At 37.3% G+C, this 18,177-nt stretch overlaps 1 protein-coding gene across 1 annotated transcript in view; it reads right to left on the reverse strand.

Annotated features, from left to right (window-relative positions):
- Positions 1 to 1,341: 1,341 nt before the first annotated feature.
- CUL3 (cullin 3) overlaps positions 1,342 to 18,177 on the reverse strand; it is a 43,313-nt gene continuing 26,477 nt past the window's right edge. Inside the window, exons 5-16 of the mRNA XM_072344466.1 lie at positions 17,812 to 17,926; positions 16,974 to 17,202; positions 15,416 to 15,561; positions 13,785 to 13,961; positions 12,747 to 12,917; positions 11,985 to 12,092; positions 10,052 to 10,176; positions 9,637 to 9,733; positions 8,699 to 8,833; positions 4,393 to 4,579; positions 2,457 to 2,602; positions 1,342 to 1,822 (exon numbers count right to left, since the gene is read on the reverse strand). Coding sequence (XP_072200567.1) covers positions 1,691 to 1,822; positions 2,457 to 2,602; positions 4,393 to 4,579; positions 8,699 to 8,833; positions 9,637 to 9,733; positions 10,052 to 10,176; positions 11,985 to 12,092; positions 12,747 to 12,917; positions 13,785 to 13,961; positions 15,416 to 15,561; positions 16,974 to 17,202; positions 17,812 to 17,926 — 1,768 coding nt within the window. The 3' untranslated portion in view covers positions 1,342 to 1,690. The remainder of the gene's footprint in view (positions 1,823 to 2,456; positions 2,603 to 4,392; positions 4,580 to 8,698; positions 8,834 to 9,636; positions 9,734 to 10,051; positions 10,177 to 11,984; positions 12,093 to 12,746; positions 12,918 to 13,784; positions 13,962 to 15,415; positions 15,562 to 16,973; positions 17,203 to 17,811; positions 17,927 to 18,177) is intronic.

An 18,177-nucleotide genomic window follows, 5' to 3' on the forward strand; every position in this document is an offset into this window, starting at 1 on the left:
TTAGTAAACTTCAGTAAAGACCTTATTGAGAAAAAAAAAACAACAACAACAAAACAGGCTTCAGAATAAATCATGCTGAAACCATCCCAATTCCAGTCCTCCTCCTCCTTAGAAGCAACCCACCATTGAACTTTCATCTTTTCATCTTAACAGGCCGTGGAGAGGGATGAAACTGGAGGCACGTAACCAAAAATACACTTCAGGTGAACTGCTACATTACACAACAGTGCATTTGCTTAACACAGCTAACGAAGAAATAACCTGGCAGTACCGTAGTGCTCTACAACCAACTTCCTTCCGTGCTTCACCTCCAGCTCCACATTTTGGGACGTCTATCCCAAATATGTGTTTCAGTATCTATGAATGAAAACAATGAGAACAAAAACCCACCAGCATCAAATTAAAACAAATATTTACAGCAAAAAAACCTGTGCAATATGCCATCTGCATTGCAATGTCAGAAAAGCAGTTTAGTAAAAACCCTGCAGTACAATGCACGCTTCAAACAAGTTCTATGAGAATAATGGTGCCACTGAACTGCAATTTTAAATCTGTTTTTGCAGCATGCTGACAAAAAGGATAAAAGCTTTGGTTTAAGAACTGAAAGTTTCATTATAGTAACTTTTTTTTTTTTTATTGCATGATTAAAATGCATTTTTAAAAGCAAACAGTGCACACTGGCTTCACTTTAATCTCCTGAAATACGTACTTATGATGGGAAACCCTGGGGCTACGGATCCATCTACAGTATTAACTGACAAAATATAATCCCCAGTACAGTTCCCCAGAGGACAGTACTCAGTTCCAAACGTTGCCATTCCTGTACTCTACCACACTTGAATTGTTTGTGTACACTAGATCCATTTATTTTAAAATTTTGTCTACATTTAGTGAAATAAAAACATCGCCCTGTACAATCCACCATCAGCAGTGAGTACAACAGCAAAAAGTATTATACAGTTTATACACACTAATATCGTCTCCTTTTTCCTATGAAGAAACCAGAACAAACCTAGAGTATAATTTAGAAGAACTCAAATTACAGAAGGGAAAGTCAAAATTGTTATGGTCTACTCTGAGCCCCCAGTAGTTCCTGATTCATGTTGTTCAAACAATGAGTGCAGCTGGAAGAGTGAAACATGCTCAAGTTGTATTCTCGGGTCTTCAAAAGGTTACCAAATACTTAAATTAAACATGGCTGGGGTCAAAGAAACATCTGAAGCGGAGCAATATAACTGGGAATTCCGTCTTACCGGTCGTGGTTGTGTTTTTAACCCAACTTATACAATGCGCGAAGTGCTAAGCATCACTACAGAAACACATTTACATCAACACTGAAGATCTGGGGAAATGAAATTCCAACAATTTTATTTTTTTTAATGAGCTGTATTTTCTAAATTTGTTTTTATTTTACTGTTTTCATACAGTATTGAAAACAAACGCGGCACATTCACATTTTCCCAAAGAATTGTAAGGATGATCTCTACAGGGATAACGTTGAAAAGCCTGAAGCTCAATCAATTCATGTTGAAAACTCTCAAAAGGAGTAAAAGGCTTGATCTGAATGGTCTAGAACATGTATTGTAATTTAATAGAAGAGATGGTCGTCTTAATATTAATGATTTAAAAGAACTTCCCAGTTCATGCGAAGAGTATAGTCCAAGAGTAAATCAAATTTTCTGAACGCATTTTATGCTACGTAAGTGTATACTTTGCGATCCTCGGGTGTTCGTGCCAAATATTCTCTCTCAATAAGTCCTTCAATACGTTTTTTAATAACAACTGGACTTGGTAAGAATCGGGCCTTCAGCTGCTGAGTTACCTAAAACATAACATTAAAAACAATGACATAAAACTACAGGTCAAGCAAGATCATTAATTAACTAATCAAAATAATCAGAAAACTGTACACAGGCAGGGCTGGCTACAACCATGAAACAAGAATCAATCTGCACTATTTCATCATTTTTTCCCTCCAGCTGCCTGCTCATTTTTGAGAGAAGAATGGTCAAACCTGGAAACACTCAGTTTCACAACCACGGAAGAGTGGAAGAGTGCAAAGGTGTCAGAACTCAGTGGGTTAGGGGAAGCAGCACTCTCACTCTTTCTCTGCGGAGTTTGAAACTCTCAATCTTGGACCCAACAGTTAGCAACAAGACCAAAGCAGAAAATAATTCATGCTAAGCACAGCGGTTTTCATCGCCAATTGGTACTTCAGGAATATGATGACATTTTAATAGCAGCAAAAGAGGAAGGAAAATCAGGTACACGTGAATACGTTCTAAACTAAAGGGTATGGATTTAGGTGTCTTTAGATAAATGGGAAAAACAGGATGGATTAATTACAATCTCTCAAAAACCCTCCAGAGCCACATAAGACTTGTGTAACTTACATGAATCAAATGGAAAAACAAAAGCAGTTTCCAAGCCCATGTTAAAACTATGTACAAATATACCTCTGCTACTAGCACGTTGTGTTGCATCTTCTTTCTAGATTTCATTATCCGAACTATAGCAGCTTCTATCTCATGTTTTCTGTCATCGTCTACTTTCTGCCTTGTTTCTTTCCTTTCTGGATCAGATTCTCCTTGTTTGGCAGCAACTAAAAAGGGGGAAAAAAAAAAAAGAAGAGAACAAAGTATCTTAGCAAAGTTAAACTTAATGCTGTACAAGCTTCAGCTTCACTATTTATTTCATTCAGAAATCAAATAATACTTTCCCAAGTTTTCACATTCTCAAACTCATTTCTTTATGAAAAACAGCCATAAGAACACATTAACATTTCTGACATATTTTGAGAGCAACTGACAAGGTAGCGATCTGTTAATTATTGCTATGTTAAAATTTGAGCAGTACTCAGACCTGCTTACAGGCACAACCACCCCCATGCTCCCATTAAGTACTTTTCTCTTTAAAATAATGAAATTTGTTAATTTAAAATGACAAATGACTCAAAGCTTTCTTCATAAACTAGTTAAATACTTAAGAAGTTCCTCAGTTAGATGAAAGTGTTTCTTTATCCTCTTCATCTCAGTTGTTTCACCCTTGTATTCTATTCTCTTCTTCTATGCTTTGTTCCTGCCCTTTTCTAACCTTTTCACCCAAGTATCATCATAAACAATCCCTCTTCCCACACTGCTACCACTACGTGCCCCCCCCCCCACCGTACCTCACTCAAAAGCCTCAAGTATTTATTGGTTTTAAAGACATATACATTAAAAGTCATCTTTGTAAGAAAAGCAAAACGGAAAGTATCAAACTTGCTCTTAAACCATCATGAACTCTAAACCATATTCCCCTACCCCAGAAATTTGTGAGATGATAAAGCAGAACTGCAACAAAATTGCAACAGTTGTAACAAACTCCTGTTCATTTCAGCCAGTGATGTTCCTGAGCCCTGATCACAAAGATCTGGTCACCTCATTTTGTCGCTGCAGTCTTGCTTACCACGTGGTGAGCATGCTGAGAGCACAGCACTGTGCATGCATATGAAGACAGCCCAGATATTGCTTCAGCAGCAGGATACACGCAACGTAATAACAAGCATGCACCTGTGGATGCACACCTACATCCCAGGACATAGCAGGCTAAACAGAAGCCCAAAGCTGTATTATGCACAATAAACAGCATGTGAATTACCAACGTTGCATGAAAAGACAACTAAAATACCAATAATGCTGTGTATTTTACGTACCAAGACCCATTAAGTCAGAAAACAATGTGCTAAAATTACAAAGCTATTTTCCAAAACATTCTGAAGAGCATCTACAGCAATACAACAAGTCAGAAACTATTTCCAGAGAGAGTTTTCTGAACTAAGGATATCAATATTACTTATACGTAACATAAAGCAGCACTTCACTGAGCTGGCAAAGTTGTGTCACACTGATCAGTTGCTCTCATCTGTTAACTCCACTCAAACCATGGCCAAAAGATGCAGCAACTAACTGGTATGTGGAAATAAACCTTCTTATATCATGTGATGAAGATTTTGCTCAATTTCACAGCAGCAGAGTAACTTACACACTTGAGACTACCTTTTTTATGAACCAGCCAGTAGCCTGATGTTTTTAACTATCCAAATTTCCCTTTTTACATCTCCTTTTAAGATAGAAGTACACATTTTGAAAAGCAGAAAGCTTATTAACTACCACTTCCATACTTCTGTTATTTAAATTCTTGTTTTGATGCAACTAGAATCGGATTTACCAAATCACAGCATGCCTCAAGCTGGAAAAGACCTATAAAGATCAAGTTCAACTCCTGGCTCCACAACCATTAACAACTAAGAAATATGACTCATTTCCCTCTGCCTACATGGACATCAAGCTTACAAAATAACATTCTAAGACGAGGCATTTTAAGGACAAGACAATATAAAGAGCCACTTACCTGTCTGAATCTTGACTCTGTGTAGTTTCGATGTGAACTGATCATTCACTGTAAATATATGTCCATTTTCTATTTCTTTCGATTTGGGCTCTTTTGTGAGAACACGCTGTGTTGGTTTGCCACACGCAAGGGACTGTAGGGCTCTGACCAGTTCTCTTTCAGGGATATCAGTTTCTTGTTGAATTTCCTGAAGAAAAATGTCCTCATCAGTTTACAGCTAGTGCAGAAATAAGTATCACATTACACAAACAACAGCAGTGACTGCTTAAAACATCCATCCTCCAAGCCTATAAAACAGCAATCATGAGTTGGTAAGCAAATTATACCGAACGCAGAACGATGTCTTCATATGCTTTAGGGGAAGGCCAACTACTGCTTCTTCAAATTTAACTCAACGAGCTCGCATTCATTAGAAATTCATTATTATCTGATTTTTATTTTTTTTTTTTAATAAAGAGTTTTAGCAACTGCAACATCCCCAATTCACATCCCCAGTCAGACTCATAAGGGACACCCAGCAGCTAAAGACTAAACTACCAAACAGAAAAACAGCCAACATACATGCAATTGGCTACAAGAGCTGCCACTACACCAGCTTCCCCATCACCTATCGATGCAAGAGCAACATCCAGCTCTTCTGTTGCCCACCAAAATTTCCCACTCTCGTAGCACACAAGTCAAATCGATGGCCTCCTGACTAAAAACAGCTGCAGCATTTCCCCATGTCTAAGAGGCTAAGACTTGTAAAGAACTCCAGTTCTTTAAACAATGGTCAGAAGGACAAACTTCAGAGTACAACCAAGTTCTATTAAATGCTTCTTTTCTTCTGTGCATTCAAATGTTATGATAACGGTCAAAACAACTCTCCTGATCCACCACTGAGAACAAACCAGAGTTTTCATATATTGGCCACCAAGACTGTCATTAACTGCAACACATTTCCCATTTAGCACCTCACAACCAGATCTCAGCAAAGCTCAGACAGATGATAACACACCTTATTTTGCAACCATGTACCCAATCTTCCATGTATACTGTTAGCTTTATTTGAAGTTATGTCAATTCATACTTTTGCACATCATTTAGAATTACTTTGAATGAACTAGAAATTGCAAAAGTCTAACATGAGCAAATCTCACTATTTAAATTCTTACTGAAATGGATCCATCAGCATCAATTCAACCAAATGAAGATAGCACTAAAGACCTGAGGACTTGGGTAAATGCTGAGGCTATAAACCAAATCCAGCTTACACTTCACATAATGCCTCTAACACGTTCATCAGAAATCAAGGTTTGGAAACATACAGCTAAAAGCTATGCTTTCATAATTAAATTGCTATTACAAGTAAACGTGTTCCCTTGATGAAAGCAAAGTTTTTTCTATGCTGTAGCTTTCCAATTGAGCCATTAACACGTGCAAAACATTTCAGAATTCATAAGCAAGCTTAAAAATAAGAAGCACAGGAAGAACTGTACTGCAATATGCTCCCCCTGAAGAAGGCAAAAAGTTCATCAAGTTGGACAAAAAAAAAAGTAGCTATGAATATGAATGCGAAAAACAGATGGCCCTCTGCTCTCCCTTCCCCTCATCTGTGGCATATTGTTTTTTTAGGCACGTTTATACAATTGCTGCAAGACAAAAGAAAATCATAAAATGGCCTGGGTTGAAAAGGACCTCAAAGATTATCCAGTTTCAACCCCCTGCTATGTGCAGCATCACCAGCCAGCAGACCAGGCTGCCCAGAGCCACATCCAGCCTGGCCTTGAATGCATCCAGGGATGGGGCATCTACAGCCTCCTTGGGCAACCTGTTCCAGTGCATCACCACCCTCTGGCTGAAAAACTTCCTTCTAATCTCTAACCTAAACCTCCCCTGTCATAGTTTAAAGCCATTCCCCCTTGTCCTATCACTGCCCACCCATGTAAACAGCCATTTCCCCTCCTGTTTAAACGCGCCCATTTAAGTACTGGAAGACTGCAACAAGTTCTCCCCAGAGCCTTCTCTTCTCCAAGCTAAACAAGCCCAGTTTCCTCAACCTTTCTTCATAGGAAAGGTGCTCCAGCCCTCTGATCATCTTAGAGGCTCTACTTTTCCCCACATCTCCCAAAATGCATTCTTTTGAGGGAAATAATAGTGCTGTGAACAAAAGCTGTACCTATTACATAATCTCAGTTCTAAAAACATTACCAAATGAGCTCCATCTGGAACCTACAAAAGATATTATTCTAGGCATGGCCTTTGTCCAATTCTACACATGAAAACTGGATATTATATGGAAAAAAACATAAGGAAGTTAGAAGGAAAAAAAAGTCATGTTGCTGAAATGACAAAAGACTAGAAGGATTTTTATTCATACAAACTTCAACCTGCAATTCTTCAAAAGCAGAAGTGAGCAAAAGAGAACAAAGGCATGCCAGTTTTTAAGCATCACTTTTTTGTTAAAATAATCACTAGTTTTACTTCTACAACAACAACATCTGTATTTCTTGCTTGTGAAACCCAAAGATATAATAAGAACCAAGTATTTTCCCTTCATTTTCGGCATTATCATTAAATTTGTACATTTCAGCATTTCATGAGCATTACATGAAATTCCATTAAAAGAAACTGAATTGAATGCAAACGGAACAGGCTCTGAGGCCTTGCACAAATATCTTTCCTCTTAGAAGCAAGTAACATTAAGCTGGACCCACATGGCCACTTGTTCATTTGTTGATGTAAACAAACCCTTGACATACAGAAATGCAGTAACTGCATACATTTTGGAGAAGGAATCTTGCTATGCAATGATCCTTCACATTTCTGTAGAACCTTACACATTATTCTTGCGTCATCATAACCTTACTTTCTCTCAATCACACAGATTAACAGCTGTTCCCAGTTAATAATCTCACTGAATACAAAGAAAACAAAGCAGAGGTAAATAGCAAAAGCTATCCAACCACAAAAGCAATTTAAGATTAATCTGTCCAGCTGTGAATCTGCAGAAACACTTGCATATCAGGAATGCTTTGCAAGCATTCTGCAAGCCATCTCTCACACTATGTTGCAGTAAAAGCACTAACTTCTAACTCTAACTACAACAACAGCGTGTGCCAGCACTTGGTAATTAACTATGGTATTCAACAGTCAAAGAAGACAGACAAAATTCCATCTACTCTTAGATTTTCACAAGCTTTTCTGCTGAAAGACATCTCCCACATACTTCACCAAAGAAGGCAAACAAGGTAAGTATGCCTTCACAATGTTTTAGTTGTAGGCTGACACAAAGAACAGCTTAAAAACTCACAAACAAGAGAAAACAAATGTATACAACCTGAACACTTGCAGACAGTTCTCTATCATCTGGTCTTAGTGAAATTAACTATAATTAGATTATAAATTAACTGTAATTTAGAGCACATATTACAATTGTATTTGTCAATACCAAGTATTATTTATTCATATATAAATGAGGCTCTATTATTCATTAAAAAAACCAATAAATTTGTAAAATAATGTAGCTTCCAGCCCAATTTCAATTAGGAAAACCAAGCTGTTAACCTAGCTGTTAAATCCTCCTTCCTTTTTAAGTTCTCTGTTGAGGAAGCACTCAAAGTTGTAATGCTACCGCAGTGCACCACACAGCACACAGGACTTTCTGAGCTCTGAAATACTCTTTTGTAAACTATGAGTAATATTTAAGAGTCTCTTAACAAATGCTGCCTTTCTCAATCCCAACTGTTTCAAATAAACATCCTTGTAATAGCAGGCTAGAAGAATGCCACTCCCAAAGCATTCTCCACAACCTTTTATGAGCTTCAACCTTCCTGAGTAATGCTCTTCCAGTCTCCACATTAGGAATCTCTTTGGAACTTCTTTATTGTCCTTTCTGGTTCACCAGGTCAGAGAAGGGATGGACGTTCTTTGATTAAACCTACAGCTCACTCCAGGCTGCTGGTTTAAACACTTTAACTGCTTAAAAAGCAACGACAAAAAAATCCCTTTTTTGCCCTGGGCCTATAGATTTGGTTCCTCAAAGAAAATGAGCATTTCAGCTTTTCTATTGCTTTACAGCCAAGTAATAACCCTATTCAATAACCCTCTTCAACAGTCCTGACAACTTCCATTCCCAAATCATATCCTCTTCTGGAACTGTTTCTAGATAAAGCAGTGCTGCTGATCGGTTCCTGCATTTATCAGTCTGAGCCATACTCCAGTGGAATGAGAAGCACGTGCTCTTCAAATACCTTGTTAATAGAACAAGAAAGTCTAAAAAAGTTATTTGAAAAACAGGTAAGAAAAAAAAAACAACTATTCTTACCTCAAAGGTGTATTTTTCTCTGTTGTTAAAGAGCATTAATATTGTCATCTGGAAAGTGGAGACTTGCAATATGTGCTTCCGTGTATTTGAGCCAGTTACTTGGGCACCTCCTACGCCAACCTCTGAGCCATCTTCCTATTTTAAAAATAACAGAACTACTGTCAGTTCATTCTGTGCTCCAAAATATTTTCTCAGTAAGATGGAAGTTACACGATGAAATTTATCTTGGAGCTCAGTCTATAGATGTGACAGAATGGCATATGCCTGGTGGCATAACCAGAATCTCTCTCCAGCAGGTAATCTTACAATCACAGCAGATTTTTTAGGTAGGAGGCACCTTGGTATGTTGCATGGTTCAGCCACTGCTCAGAGCCAGGCCATACAGAACAGGACACTCGAGATTACATCCAGTCTAATGCTGAGCATTTCCAAGAACAAACCCCAGAGCCTCTATGGGCACCTGCTCCACCACCTGAATAGCTTCCAGCTTTTTCCTGTATATATAAATACTAAGGATTATACACTCTTGGAAAAATGTTTACATTGCTAGCACTCTGCATAATGAAAAGCAGGGTAGACTTGGTTTCAAAGTATGTTTTCACACTAACAAAAATTAGTCTAAAGATAAATTTCATTTTACTTCTGACTATTTCAATCAAAAATCTGCAGAACACCGAATTTCCTTCAACATTCAAATTACTACTTTTCTGCAAGGAACTAAAAGGGATGATTTGTGACACATTAAAATCAGAGTTAGAAGAAAACATTTTCAAACATCTACAAAGAAAGAATATACAAGGTATGAATGGCACATTTTGCTACTATTATCAATGGGCAAGCTTATTTTTATAAAATCATGAAGTTAATACAAGTGTGCACTTGCTTAGCTTTTATTCTAAATGTTAAAATGGATCACTCTCATAACCTTCATACTTTACCTTTTTGACTGGCCCATAGAAAGTGGCATTGAGATCTGCAGAGCCCATGTGATGCTGGAGTGTCAGCTGTCGTCCACTGTGTTTGGCTAAATAAAATCTGTAATTTAAATGAATCCAAAACTTAAATACAAAATGTAAATTACATATTAAGTGGAAACTGCTCAGTAGAAGCTTAGTAATTACGTGCACTTTCCATAGCAATTAAGGAATTTCTAACTCCTCCTTTTTCAAAACACTGCATTAGAATTCACATTATGAACCCCCAAAGCCTGAAATCTAAAAATGGGACTACTGTATTCTCAATTTTTGCAGCAAATGAACAGGAGCAGCATGATGGCACGTCTTTCGTTCTAACAGCAAAACATACCTGTAAGCTCTTAAAAACCTCTACCTCAAAGCCTGCTTTAATACATACCTTCTAAATATTTCAAAAGCATGTCGGGGAGCTGGAGGGATGTTGCACTTTGGTGTGGCTGACTGGGTAGGCCAGTAGCCTGTTGTGAGGACCCGCACTGTAAGATCAACACCACCTAATGAGACCTGCAATGGGAAGAAAAGATCCATTGTTTTAAAAGATTGTGCTTTACTGTTTGTTAGGGTTTTTGTTTTTTTTTTAAATCATGTAGAATGTACAGAACATGCACAGATTAAGGAAAAAAAAGAATGTATACCTATTAACATTGTTATACCAACAATGAACAAATGAACTTCATTTGTTCATTCATAATGCCACCAGAATGTCAGATGATACACCAAAAAGCTCCACGTTACTCCCCTGCGGCACTTAAGAGTGTACAGACTAAAACTTGAAGTGTTAACTAAGAGTGAAATACCTGTGATCATGAATGGAATTCACAACATATGTAACTGTTCTTTCTAAACAGGCTTTCTCCTTTTGACTACGTACAGCAAAGCCAGGTTGCTGAAGACAGGAATATAAAGAAAGTGTCTTTATCAGGAACTGAAATCATTTTAAAGTGACAACCTTTCCTTGAGGATTTTGGTCTCAGTCAGATTAGAACACAGTATAAATTTAGAATGTAACGTATCGTGCATTATACACAGCAGACCCAGAGCAGGTATGTAAGCCCTTCAGTTTCCATCCCTCCATTGCTAGAATGGTACAAACAAATGGAAAGTGCCTTAAAATGATCTAGTCTTTTAAAAAAAGCTCTTAACATTTTAAGGTTTTGGAATTGCAGCTGTAGAATTCTGAGTAATGTTATCCTGGGCTTTCCCCTTAATGATATCAAACCAATCATTCTTTAAATAGACCTTGGCACTACCCGTATCTTGGGATACAGAATCCAGCAGGAGACTCTGCAGGTCAGATTGAGGCGAGCAGAATTCTAATTCCTCTAGGAGGCACTGCACATATTTGAGGTATATAAATTGTTTAAAAAGGAGTAGAATTGACTATTCCCTACAGAATGCAAAATTACCTGGATGTTCAACAGCAATACTTAAAAACAAAGAAAATAAGAGATCTATTTTATCACAAATATTATGAACACCAACAGAAACATCTCTGCTTCCATCACAAATAAATATTCCAAAAGTGTCATTAGAAGGCAATGGGGCTGAACAAAAGGCAGCCCTTGGGCAAACTGCTGGTCCCTTGCCAAGAGTAAGACCGTTTCAAATGAGACCTAGCAGAATAGCTATTAACAGTTGAACTTTTCCTTATTAGCTGTATGTAGTTAAGAAGGAAATACAGACATCACATTAACTCAAAGCAAAACTGTCAGGTTGTCTTTAACACAAAAGAATCCTATGTAGAAGTCTCACCAAAAAAAAAATAAAAATAAAAAAAAGTGGGATTGCTCTCAAATTTTTTCTTCATATTTGTATCTTAACCATTAAAGAAGGAAAACACCACTCGATTCTGAAGAACAAAAGCTGCAGTAAGGATGCCCGTCCACAAACACCTGTACCTGTCCTCGTGTGCCTCTATCACCGCTGCTGTCAGGCACGAACCAGCCCGCACGAGGCCCCATCGAGGAGCTGGGAAGGCGGCCGCAGCGCGCCCCCTGGCGGCCACGAGGAAGGAGGCCGGCGGAGGAGGGACCCGCGTAGCAACGGAGACGCAATGGAGCTGGAACAGGATTCTATGCAGCAAAATTGGTACCGATGGGGCTGTAAATCAGCTTTTGAAATGACTTTTCTATTTCGGGAAATACTAACGGAGTTTACAAGATGAGAAGAACTATGCGAAATTTAATTTGAGGATGCTAACCAAATCCTGCTTCTCACTTGAGAACGCTAACAAAAAAACCACATGTGCCTGGATGAAGGTTTGTGCTTTGCACTGAAGTAAAAGGAGAAGCACACACAAGCTGCGCTCTTACCCCAGTCGACTGAAGATGTTGCCTGAACTCATCCATCGTCGTGTTTGAGATGCTCATGTCCCTGAACATTCCTTCCAGTTTAGATGTGAACTGACATCCACATTCAGTCTGAAACACACAACAACACTCACTGTGCCAGGGCTATGAAAGAGATCTGATACATGAACTCAATAGCGACAGTTTGTGAGCCTCATAGAAATGCTAATTCCACACATATGGTTACACTGGACAGTCAGGACTTTCTGTATACTTCCAAAGCACAACTTCACACACATGGTAAAGGCAAGCATGTTATCTACACTATTCCCATCGCTGGGCAAATCCATGAGAAAAGAGGGCAGTCTCAGTTCATTGATTCATCTTGTTGAAGATGTATGCCCTGTGTATTCTCATCTGCACCAGGTGGGAAGACGTGAAAAGGTAATTGGGAATAAATTAATACTGATAATTTGGAGAATTCCGATATGAACAGATTTCATTGATTCATGGTGGGAATATGAAGGTCAAAAACCAAGAATCAGGGAAGTTTGGTTTTAACAACCAAATCAGCCAGGTTCAAAAACCCAGCATTTCCTTCTTTTTCTTTCTACATAATGTTTCAGAATAACATTTCTTTTTTTTTTTTGTTAGGGTTTTAAAAATCAAATCTGTATTTAACCGTAAGGTGCAGCTTATGTATACAAACAGCCTATGTATACATAAGGCCAAAGAAATCATAATTATGAAATAAACGAAGCAAAAAGTACACAGATATTGTCTTACCTTTAATTTAGATATCATATTTTTCTCAGAGTCATCTGAAACACTCTTGTTTGTAAGAAGCCTTCTTGCCAAGTGCTGCTTATAATACCGCTCAAAAACATCTTTCTCCTGCATAAACCTAAACAAAACCATTGCCTTATCCAAGATAGTTTCTACTTCTTGCTCTGTTAGCTGTAGAAGAAATAATAAGATTGGTTTTAGTCTTCCAGGATGGATGTCATATATAAGCTACATACTTCAAGCAATTCACAGCAATTATATGGTATAAGAGCGGCCTAGAAGGAAAACAACAAAACTGCTCTACCATATGAACAACAGAGCCCACAGAACAGCGCACAAATCCAGGAAACAGGAGAAAATAACCATCAAAAAATGTAGGAAGAAGCAAGGGTGAGAGAGACAGGAGCAATGACTGGTTAAAACTCCTGATAAAACAGTGAAATTTTCCTGATGACCATACATAATGAAGCATTAAAAAAGAACTGAGAAAGAAGCACAATTACAAGCCAGCATCAGCAACTAAAGTTGGACATGGAAAGTCAGTTTAGAACAAAGATTTTTACATTTTTAGACTGATTTTGCAAAGCCTGTCTTGTGCCACAACAAATACAATGATTACTTATCTTTATAAACAAATAGAATTGCTTATTTGATTGGCTAACCAAGTGAGTTACTTTGCAAGAGAATCATTAAGTATTGGGAATAACTACTGAACTGTAAATATACTTAAGGAACTGAACAGGCTTCCAAGAAAGAGAACTGCAGAACTTAATACAATCTAATTTTATTTCCAAGGGAGTGAGATGGAGGTCAAGCTACACATCCTGAGATATCCTTGTGCACTTTATATAAGATTATATAAGATTAGCCCTAAGTGCTATGAGCTAAGGTGTGTGTTACGGCTCCTTTCTTTGTTGGAAAAAGGCAATGGTGCCATTTACCGTCATATAAAAATCATTCTCAGAAAATTACCTTCGTTTAATCTGATCCAAATTTGCACAGAAAACAGTACGACCTTTTAATTTAATTTATACTTACTCCCTTGACTCCTTTTTTCAGCTTATCATCAATAAATAATGAGAGATACTCTGGAGACCTAGAGTTGAGGTTGAGGAAATATTCAAAGTCACCCGCAATAGTCTGTTTGAAGAGTCGGTCGTTGTTGAAAGATTCTTGGAGAAAGCGGTCAAACCTACTCTTCAAATCCAGTAAACCCTTCAAAGAAAAAAAATACAAACATTTTTACTGATTTGAAAGTTGTGAAAACTGAAAGAATAGATGATGTTGTAGAGTAGAGCACACCACCTGGACAACCTGGTGCTGAACAGGAGGAACTGTTAGTACCTTAAATCACAACAGCATTATTTCAAGGAGTTTTAAGTTTAACCCCCTGGCAATGCTTTTGCAATCATGTCACCACTGATGCTGGGGGTTTAGCAATGTCATGTTGCAGAAGCAGTACTGAACTATGGAGACTTTTTCTTGATAGTGTAATATATCTTCCCTGTCTATCTTCTTACTGGTATTAAAGTTCTTGAAAGCTTCAGGTTAGCGTGACTAAAAGGATTAAGGTGGTTTCTCTACTCATTTTATTTTTCTTCCATCAAGTTAATGGGAGAATAAACATTTTTAGAGGTTTAGCATTAATCAAATATTGATTCCTTCTTAGAACACCTTCATGAGCTATTGGGGGTAAATACAAATTGCGCTGTGGATGAGCTCTGACAAAGCACATGCAACATGGCTGTAAGCCTTCTTCAGCTTCACCATGTACTCAACTTTGTGGCAAGATACATTGATAGCATCTTCATAATTATTTAACTTTTCCCCAGCTCCTAAGTCTCTTAAGATACTCCCCTTGGGTAAAACAGAATTCTAAAGGAGTGAAACACAACATTAAATGCTTCTTTTAAAGATCAGACAAAGGGACTGCAGCTCCACATTCATAAAAAATGAACATATTTAACAAATACACATTTTGATACCAAGTGTAGAGCATTTTCAGCTATCAGATGTTTACTTGAATTTCAGTGAACTCTGAAAGAAATTAGAGCTATATTCTCAGAGACTATGGGAGGAAAGAAAAGATGGGAACACTCCTGAAGCACATTTTATGGTCTTGGTAAATTAATGCTAAACAACATCTTAGTGAGATGGAGAACAACAAAACACCTTCAATACACAGAAATGTTACGTCTCTCAGGGAGACCAAGAATGAAGCTAGTAATTAAACTGTGAGTGAGAGGTGAATGTTGTACACCATAAGAATCTTGCTATGAAATTCCATCCTGAACATCAATAGCTAACACTGCACAAAATTACATTAAACAGATGCTAAGGAACTTCTTAGGATAAAATTCAATCTGGAGGTAAATACAATTTACAATTAACCAAAAAGTTCCAAGCTCTTACGTAACTGGTTTGAATATTTTAATCAAGTAGATACCAAAAAACCACTAATTATGAGCTTGTACTTCTCAAGCCACTTAGGAGTTCTAAACATTTCCAAAATTAAAAATGTGCACATTTGAAATAGAAGTATAAACGTAGTTTATTAATACATAATTAACCCTTCTGAGGCAACGTTAAAGAGGTTTCTCACATTAAACATGTTACTCTGGAGAATATGGGAAAGATGAAGGAAAGAAAGTTTTAAAATATTTAACTACCTGAATGTAGTCAACTGGATTCTTTCCTTCTCCCTCTTCAGAAACTAGAGCTTTGCCTTGCTCTCTCAGGTACGAGCTCATGCACTCACACATTGTCTTCAGACCGTTCGGCACACGACTAAACAACTTGTACATGCAAGCAAGGTCTGCAGAAAAGAATGAGACGATACGCATGATGCCCTCTGTAACTCATCCATTTCACAACAAAAGACAACAAACAGCAGAAGAGTTCACTCACTCAAGAGACAAAAGCATCCTGTAACAGCTTAGGCACTGGATGGAAACTTCTGCCCCCTTTTCTTTACCTTCACTAAAATCACTTTTATTGCTGCTATTTAAGAACGTATCTTCCAAGGCTACCATCCCAAAAATCAAATATGATGTTAAAACAAATAAGACAATACAAATGAGATGCTTGCTAAAAGCAAAAAAAAATTGAACAAACCCAAACCCACAAAAACAGTAAAAACATGAGTTTAATTTGCATTTGTTTAGCTGAACTTAATATATACTGTCTTGAAGGAATAACCATATAAATTCTCACTGCTTTGTTTCATATACCTAGAATGAGGAGAACTGACTTAGCTTAAAGATGGCTTTTGAAGAGGAAGCCTTGTACACCTCTTATGTAAAAAACTTCACAGCTACATTAAACCAATGCCTATAAATGTTATATTAATTCTTGTATGTTGTAAATGCCCTTCAATATCCTTGTCCTCTCACTCTGAAGCCTATCTTAATTGGATATTAATGAAAAAAGGTTAAGTATAGTACCATCTTTCCATACAGAAATTCTCTTTTCCTATAGCTAAGAAATTTGCTCACTTTATCACTCTGACTACTACCTAATTATAAAGCTACTTCAAGGAACAAAAGACATTTATCCAAACAGTGAGTCTGTTCCCATTCTCGATGCTTTAGTATGAAGACTGATTTCTAAAAATAGGTACTACAATCACTCTTCATTACACTGTTTCAGAAGCGTAGGTTCTCCTTCTATAAAAACTTGCATTCAGTTGCCGTCTCACAGTAACCTGCACTACAGAAAACCTTACCAAACAAAATCCTTCTTTTTCAATCACTTAGAATATGTTTCTCATCCTTTAAAACGAACAGTTTTTTCCCCTGCAGTAAATCCTTCTTCCCCCCAAAAAATCAATCATGCAATTCCATGTCATTTACTGTATCACTTTTATACTGCACCACCCCCTGAGAAAAACCCCACAAAACAGTGATACATTTTAAAAGCTACATACTGTAAGCACAAAAGCAATAAAATGGCTCACAGAGCAGGTAATCAAGCACAGCACAAAAGGTGAATACTTAAGAAATATTTAGCTTACAAAAAAAACAAGTCACTGTATCTGGTACTAAACAGAAACAAGTTGTATATACAATCAGTGTCCTAAAAGCTCTCTAAATCCTCTGAAGTACCATTTGAAGAGGTGTGCAAAAGAAAGCCAAACTGGAACACAAAAGTTAAGCTCAGTTTATCCTATGTTTAAAAACAACAAGCAGTATGGTAAGCATTTCTGTCTCCCATATGATATAGTCTTACCTTCTGTCTTCCCATTTTTCAGCATATGAACTAGCCCAGAGTTCTCCATTTCCACTATAGTTTTCATATGCTTGGAAATAAGCTCCCTCTCAACAACTTTCACAATTGGCTCTTCTGTCGATTTATCCAGACAGTGCATCACCCGTTCTATTTCTTCATTAATTCTAGCTTCTACTTTCTTTATATATACAGAAGCACTGTTTTCAGCTAAAAATTTCTGACTTTCCATCTGTGATTAACACAAATTAATACTTTAGACTTTTTGCATTTTAAGGAGGAAAAAATGAAATATACTGGTTATTTCAGATCAGCATTCATTAACAAGTTAAATCACTCCCGGCACGTCCAACAAACAAGACCTCCAAGATTTACATACATGCTTAACACAATAGAAGTTCTATTACACTCATTGTGCTATCTATGTTTGAGGGTACATGAATATAAGTGTGGTATTCTCCACGCTAAAGTGAATGAAATCAGCCTAATATCCAGTGACCAACAGGAGTTAGAGTTACAGGTCCAACGAAAAGAAAGATGGGAGAAGCAAAAAGTAAAATCTCTTTTCAAATACCAGTCTATGTCATGTTTATGAGTTATGTGCATCAATGGTTTTCTCATTATTCTTGAGAATGACAACGCTCACCATTACAGTTAAATTGTGATAATTATCTGAAATTAGTGTTACTTTTTCCTCAAAGTCAGTCACACTTCTTATTTCATTTAACAGAGATTGACATACTTGTCAAATAAACAGTAGTTACTTGAAGTACCACTAACTCTTATCATTCCATGCAATTATAAGAGAATTCCAAATACGGTAATTACAAGACTGCCGTACCTGAAAAAATTCTGCAGACATCTCCAAAAACGGAGCCTCAAAGTCTTCTTCATAGACTGACCTTCCTTCAAGACCTAGAATCATTAACATCTGGCAAGCATTTCTTATTGCGCCTCTGCCAAAAGTAAGTTGTTAACAACTTCAGAAATCAACATAACACAGGGAGGACGTAGCAAAATAACAGCTCAGAAAATTTTAACTTAAAATGTACTAATAAAAAGTCTATCCTACATCTGTTTGTTGCACCGGAGGTTTTCCAGATGGCAGTAAGACTATCACTGTTTAAAACTAAGGAGCTGACAACACATAATATTTTAAATATAACAATAGGAAACCAGATCTCAAGTTCTACCAATTCTGAAAACT

Source organism: Excalfactoria chinensis, chromosome 9 (genome assembly GCF_039878825.1).
Source record: "Excalfactoria chinensis isolate bCotChi1 chromosome 9, bCotChi1.hap2, whole genome shotgun sequence".
Classification (NCBI taxonomy): Eukaryota; Metazoa; Chordata; class Aves; order Galliformes; family Phasianidae; genus Excalfactoria; species Excalfactoria chinensis.